The sequence below is a fragment of the Quercus suber genome, unplaced genomic scaffold (assembly GCF_002906115.3).
Source record: "Quercus suber isolate HL8 unplaced genomic scaffold, Cork oak 2.0 scaffold_286, whole genome shotgun sequence".
Taxonomy (NCBI): Eukaryota; Viridiplantae; Streptophyta; class Magnoliopsida; order Fagales; family Fagaceae; genus Quercus; species Quercus suber.
The window spans coordinates 409,854-417,012 of NW_027069742.1; the positions used below are offsets into that span (position 1 = coordinate 409,854).

Sequence of the window (7,159 nt, forward strand, 5' to 3'; positions counted from 1 at the left end):
CTTAATCCGAAATCAAAAAAAACATAACTGTCCTAAAAGCAAAAAACCAAAACCCACAATAGAGAATAGTTATTAGATTCTGTAGTATTATACTCTTGGGTTTTTTTTTTGATACCTTTGAAACAAAGACAATACTTATAAATTCTTAATCTCTCAGATTTTCTAAAAGCTCTTCAGGTTTGTTCCTTCTATATTTATCTCTCTCTCTCTTTGTCTGAATTTGTATTTTTGCTTTTAGGGTTTTTGTGTTCAACAACATTCCATCATGTCTTTCAGGTTACTTTCATTCTTTTTTAAGGATGGTGCAGTTTCAGTTTCTTAAGCTTTGTTTGTGTTTGGGTAATCCGAGGTTAATTTGTTTGGTTTCTGAGAAAAAAAAAAATTGTTGGGTAACTGAAATGTGCGTTTTTTTTCATTAATTTATGAAAGTTTTTATCTTTTTCGTTTCTGGGAAAGCAAAGCTTTGTTGAAATTAAGGTGCAAAATTGTAAAGTTCTAATTTTTATTTTTGGCCTTTTGGGTTTTCTATGTGCAATTAAGCAGAGAATCAGATTCCTTAGAAGTGGATTTTTTGTTTTTGTTTTTTGTGTGTTTGGATAGAACTGTTGCATTGTTAGATATTGCATGAAGTTTATAAATTTGGGTTTTGCAAGTCATTGAAGTTGCAGGGGCTTCGTATAATATAAGTCATTGACTAGTATGTTTGGTTTTGATTTGGTAGTCTAAGTTGATTATATACCTTAATTTATTTTAATCACATAAAGTTTTGATTTAGGAATATGACAGTGTCGAATTTGTCAACTTTTAATTTGATAGTCTAATTTGATTATATAGCTTAAGTAATTAGTTAATTTTTTTTTTTGAATTTTCAATTGTTTTAGTCATATATAAAACACCCATTAGTTCTAAATTAGGATTTAAGTAGTATACAATTTAGCAGATTTGATTTGATAGTGTAAGTTGATTATATAGCTTAATTTACTCATTTTTTTTTAAAATAAATTTATTATAGGGATCGAATAGTCATGGCAACTGCAACTATGGCCACAGCAGCAGGAGCAGCTGCTCTTTTGTACTACACATTGAACCGTAAATTACAGTCTGGTAGGTCTCATGGAGATGATGATGATGATGATGAAAATGGTAGTGATGCACCCAATGACATGCCTGTAGGTGTTGAACGCATTTCGCATAGGCTAATTCAAGCCCCAGCGACATGGGTTGAGACAATTTCGACGTTGTCAGAGACTCTTAGGTTTACATACTCCGAGACTCTGGGAAAATGGCCCATTGGGGATTTGGCATTTGGGATCAACTTTCTTCTAAAGAGGCAGGTAAGATACTTGATGGCTTTAGCAATTTAGCTATTGAATTGTGATATACTTGTGTGTGTATTTTGTGTGATTTTTGTTCATCATTGAAAGAATAGGTTTGTTCTCTTAACTTTAATCTGTTTATAAATAGCTGCATTCTGGCTTTGACTAAGTACTGTAATACGATGCAAAAGTTTTTTGCACATATGTAATCATAACTATTAGATAGCAGGATTTATGTGTAGTCAATTTGCAGTTTTTTAGTTAGTTTCTATATACAGGCACTGATATTTTCCAAAATTATGCACTGAATATTTAATGTAACAGATTTTCTCTTTTACATTATCAGTTTTTTGTTGTTGTTGAGTTCATGTCATGTTTATAAGGAACATTAGCCTTTTTTTATTTTTATTTTTATTTTTATTTTTATTTTTTATTTTTTATGGCAGAGTGGCTGTGAGTAAAATGTTTTCGCTGACGCACCTAGTTTATCAGGCCAAGCTTCTAACTGCTTTAACGTACTTTGCAGGGACAATTACATGTTGGCAGTGTATTTGGTGGTAAAGACAGTTTACGGCTTGAAGGAGGTCCAGATAAAACTGTTGAACTCCGATGCCACTTAAAGTTGTTGACACTATGTTGGCATTTTTCAAAAAAGCCATTTCCTGTGTTTTTAAAGGAGACTGGTTATTCTGCGGAGAATGTTCTCCTTCAGGAACCCAAAGCAGGAGTAAGTCATTTTTGAACTTGAATCCTGCTATATTTCTATTAACTATATGCAAGCAATTTATTTATTTGGTTGGGGGTGGGGATGGAGAGATCACATTGACTAGTGGAGTCATCAACACTTTACAATGGTATACATTGGGTGATTTTTGGGATTGATAAGTATTTCTTACATGGAAGATCAACAACCATTTGCTGGGGCATAGTTTATTTTGAAGCACGATTTATGTTGCGTATGGACTGTGACCTGAATTTTCTCTATTTTCTTTTGTTCTGCAGATTTTAAAGCCAGCGTTTACAATTCTAGTTGACCACAGCATGAAATGTTTTATCTTAGTGATACGTGGGACGCATAGTATCAAGGATACTTTGACGGCGGCAACTGGAGCTGTTGTACCATTCCATCACAGTGTTGTGTATGAGGGAGGAGTCAGCAATTTGGTTTTAGGATATGCGCATTGTGGAATGGTTGCAGCCGCTAGATGGATTGCAAAGCTTGCTACTCCTTGTCTTATTAAAGCGCTTGGGGAATATCCTGGTTATAAAATTCAGGTAAAAGTAATAATGCGTAATTGTTCTTATACCTGCTCATCTGTTAATAATTTAGTGAGCATTGTCCATAGATAAACTAAATTGTTATTTTAGGTATTGGTTTTTGAAATGGATGGGCTTGCATTCTCCTTCCATATCTATTGAAGGAGCTAATGATATTGTTTAATACTATAGCTTTGAGAAAGAATATGGTTTCTTTGGGAACTCTGTAGCTTCTGGTATTCCTGTTCAATCATTGTATTTTTCATCTTTCATCACACATTTTCTATAGACAGTTCCCACAAAAATTTCTTGCTTGGCTCTATAAATAAGTAGCGAATTAGTATTTTTATTATTTTTCTCCATATTCTGCACATGCTAGCAATATCAGCTTAGTATTTATGCTCCTAAAGTATTAACATGTTGAGTGGTCTTCTTGGAACATACAAGGAACTTAGAAGCATTTAAAGTAAATTCAATTAAAATATTTTGTTTAGATATCTTTGTTTCCCTTGTTTGTGGCGTTTACCAGTAACAGGGATAGTTATCTAAAGGTATCCTTTTGGGTTCTGACAGATTGTAGGGCACTCTTTAGGTGGAGGCACTGCAGCACTTCTAACATACATACTGCGAGAGCGGAAAGAATTGTCAACAACCACCTGTGTTTCATTTGGCCCAGGTTTGAGTTTGTTATACACCATATTCTGATATAATTATTACAAGGTCTTCAGACTATCATCTCTTTATGTTCATCTGACAAGAATGTTTGGGTCTAATGCTTGTCAAATCAGATTTGCTAATTTATTTTTTTTTTTTTTTTTTTAGCGTTGCTAGATCACTGACCTTGAATATCACATGCAGCTGCTTGTATGACGTGGGAATTGGCAGAATCAGGCATTAATTTTGTTACATCTGTTATTAATGGAGCTGACTTAGTGCCTACATTCTCAGCTGCTTCGGTGGATGATTTGCGTGCTGAGGTCTGCTCTTGAGCTCTGTAATTTGTCATTATACTCTTTATCTTTAAAATATATTATATTTGAATGGTTGTGGGTAGATTGCCCTTCTAACTTGTTGGTATGAATTTTGTTGGTTGTGGCAATTTGGTTCTAACTTTTAAATCTGTGAATCATTCTTACCTTGGTGATATGGACTTGTCTGAGATAGGTTATATTACTTGGATTTTTACTTATAGGGGATGAATTAGTACTTGTCTAAAATTGCTTGTGCCAAAAAAGGTTGTATATTGATTATGTTGAAATCTCCATTAGTTTTTACTTGTGATCTAGACTTTATCCCTCATTCTGGTCAGAGTATCTCTATGGACCTAAATTTAGAAACTAAACATCTCTCCTGTAGCTCTTTCTGGTCTGATCTTATTTTATCAATTTTAGTGAATTGATAATGATGCACTACTAATATGGTTGGTGTGGTTGTCACTTATTGATACATTTTTTATGCTTTTGGTTCTTATTGTCACATTCTTTATTGCTTGCTGTGTTTATATACATTTGAAGAAAGATATATTCTTTGACAGGTGACAGCATCTGCTTGGCTAAATGATCTGAGGAATCAGATTGAGCATACAAGAATTTTGAGTACTGTCTATCGTTCTGCTTCAGCACTGGGTTCTCGTCTACCGTCTATTGCAAGTGCTAGAGCAAAAGTTGCTGGGGCAGGGGCAATTCTTCGTCCTGTTTCCAATGGTACACAGGTAAGTCCTTTCTATTAAACCAAATCAATGTCCATCTGCATTTGTATTATTGTCTACAACATGCTTCCTCTTCTACCAATTGGCTCATACAACAATAACCAAGCCTTAGTCATAAAAATTTTGGGTCAACCAGCACATAAATATAAATTTATAGTGAGAACATGTTATTATTATTATTATTATTATTTACTTTGGGGTGGGGGGGACCAGGCTGAACAGAAAGAGGGGAGCGGGGCTAAACCTAAGCTTCACCACCTTATGCTTATTGGAATCACCACCAAGCTTAGAGAAAAATCTCACTCAATATTCATCAAATTCAACATTACTGGAGCCTTTTTTTTTATTTTTATTTTTTAATTTTTTTTTTTTTAAGATGGCTTCTTGAGTTACATCAACAAGGAAAAGAAAATTAATCCTTTGTCCAGTCCCTGGCCTTTCGCTCAATGGGGCTTGGATATTGTAGGCCCTTTCCTTAAGGCAACAGGGTATAAGAGGTATTTGTTAGTTGGCACAGACTACTTCACTAAGTAGGTCGAGGCGGAACCACTAGCAAACATTAGAGATGTGGATGCCAAGTGTTTTGTTTGGAAGAATATTATAACCAGATTTGGAGACCCTCGTGTCCTCATCTTGGCCAATGACAAATAAATCCTGCAATCGTCAATTAAAAAAAAAAAATTCACCACCTTATGCTTATTGGAATCACCATCAAGCTTAGAGAAAAATCTCACTCAATATTCATCAAATTCAACATTACTGGAGCCCTTTTTTTTTTTTTTTTTTTTTTTTTTTTTTTTATAATTTTTTAATTTTTTTTAAGATGGCTTCTTGAGTTACATTAACAAGGAAAAGAAAATAACCATATCTATGACAAATAAATCCCGCAATCGTCAATTAAAAAAATCATTCACACAATAATCAGCGAAATATCTGGTGTCCACACCATGGGTTATGCAACTCTTGGGTAAGCAGATAGATACTTTTGGTCATGCAATATAACTTAAACCTACATTTTTTTTTTGTAAAGAAGTTAGAGGACCTGCATTATATTTGTTTTATTTTATATCAACTTTAATTTGCACTCGATTCCATTTAACCAGTTGATTGTGTTTCTGATCGCTACAGGTTGTGATGAAGAGAGCTCAGAGCATGGCGCAGGCAGCATGGACACGTCCTGCCCTGGGCGTTTCTTCTTGGTCATGCATGGGTCCCCGTCGTCGGGCCACAGCTGCTCATACAAAAGAGGAGGAAAGCTCTCTTGAATCTTCTGCTGCCAATGCAGAAACTTCTGAGCATCTTCTTTCATCCCCAAATAAAACTGCAACCACGACTGTTATTGAAGGCATTGACCTTCCTGTAGCTTCATCTGTAGGAATGGAATGGACTTCAGAAATTGAGTGTTCTTATTCTGATGAAATAGGTCCAGATGCTAATGGGGATGCTGATGTGAATGATGTTGAGGATCTCATTAGCCACAATAGTCATGAAGACCGAATGACTGAAGTTGAGTTATGGCAACAACTTGAGCATGAGCTTTATGATAGGACGGAAGGTGAGGAGGCTGATGTGGCGAAGGAAATAAGGGAAGAAGAAGCAGCAGCCATTGCAGAGGTAGGTGAGGATCAGCCAGAGAGTTCTACACAAGAGAGAAAGGAAGCGCACAGATTTTTCCCCGCTGGGAAGATTATGCATATCATTACCTTTTACTCAGATGGGGCAGGAAGTGGAAGTGATGGTAGCCCTACCACAAGTGGCTTAGACAATGGCCAACTAGAAGACACAACGGTTGGGATTTTCCTCACTCCGAGATCACTGTATAGTAAACTCAGGTTGTCACAAACCATGATTAGTGATCATTTTATGCCGGTCTATAGAAGGCAGATTGAGAGACTAATAAAAGATTTTGAGACAGAAAAAGGTGTTGATGACCATAAAACTGGAGAGGTAGTGTTATAGAAAATGCAGATTTCTAAGCCAACATTTGTTGATAAACATAATACCAAAAGGAACTGTAGTTGTTTACCTTGTTGATTTTGAAGCCATTGCTTTCATCCCGAGTTAATGGCTACCTAGAAAGAATGGTCCATTGCTTTGCTGCAATGGGAAAGCATGGTGGTGGAAGCAACCACAGTTAATGGTCTGACTGGTGAACTAAGGAACATAATTGGTTGTTCTCATTTTTGGCTGCTCTGTTTGTTAGGGAAAGGTGTAAAGGTGGTGTCAATTATGTAAACAGTATACAAATCCTAGCCTTGTGTAAATTAGTATTTTTTGAGTTAAAATTTTTGATTCTTTTTGTTCTCAGTTGATTGAGTTGATCTGCTGTTTCTGGCGTTTTTCATTTGGTTCTATTGTGAAGTGAACTAGTTATGCAACTTTTTAAATATTTTGATGTCTGCATGTACGAGGTTTTTGTTGTTGTGCCTGGTTGGACTTGATGGGTCATGACTATCGTAGGCAACACGTCGAGTTCTAGTCTTTTGGTTTTTATCGTCATCATCATACTTGTCGTCTCAAATTCTAAGGCTAGTTTAATAAATGTGTTTAAACAACCGTTTTCAATTTTTTTAAAAAAAACATATGAGTGAAAAAGATGTGAAAATACGTGTTATTTAAAAATTAAAAATATATATTTAAACACATACACCAAATTGCCATTAAATCTTTCTTCAACATGAATGCAGCTTTCTAAAGGTTTTGATTCTTGTGATAGAACGGACTTTAGTTGTCAGCTTTTCACTAATAGGTTTCTTTTCATTTTAAATGAATTTATTTTATTTTAGATTAACGTTACAAATTTAAAGGTGAATCATCATAAGGGAAATTTTACTTTTTTTTAGCAGTAAAATTGACTTTTTACTTTGAATGAAATGGA

General features: G+C 35.0%; 1 protein-coding gene across 2 annotated transcripts; it reads left to right on the forward strand.

Annotated features, from left to right (window-relative positions):
* Nucleotides 1-6,588, forward strand: LOC112001700 (uncharacterized). 2 transcript variants are annotated; one of them, XM_024033878.2, is made up of 8 exons: nucleotides 1-177; nucleotides 1,013-1,334; nucleotides 1,843-2,043; nucleotides 2,319-2,591; nucleotides 3,147-3,249; nucleotides 3,432-3,550; nucleotides 4,108-4,284; nucleotides 5,410-6,588. In XM_024033878.2, the coding sequence occupies exons 2-8, from the start codon at nucleotides 1,026-1,028 to the stop codon at nucleotides 6,238-6,240; spliced, it is 2,013 nt and encodes a 670-aa protein (XP_023889646.1). In that variant the 5' UTR covers nucleotides 1-177; nucleotides 1,013-1,025; the 3' UTR covers nucleotides 6,241-6,588. The 2 variants fall into 2 exon arrangements, with proteins under 2 accessions (XP_023889646.1, XP_023889645.1); XM_024033877.2 differs by lacking the exon at nucleotides 1-177 and adding an exon at nucleotides 189-276.
* The last annotated feature ends 571 nt before the right edge of the window (nucleotides 6,589-7,159 follow it).

Coding starts and splice junctions, on each gene's coding strand:
- LOC112001700 (XM_024033877.2), top strand. Junction 2,044..2,318: donor TTCAGGAACCCAAAGCAGGA/GTAAGTCATTTT, acceptor TTTGTTCTGCAG/ATTTTAAAGCCAGCGTTTAC. Junction 4,285..5,409: donor CTGTTTCCAATGGTACACAG/GTAAGTCCTTTC, acceptor TGATCGCTACAG/GTTGTGATGAAGAGAGCTCA.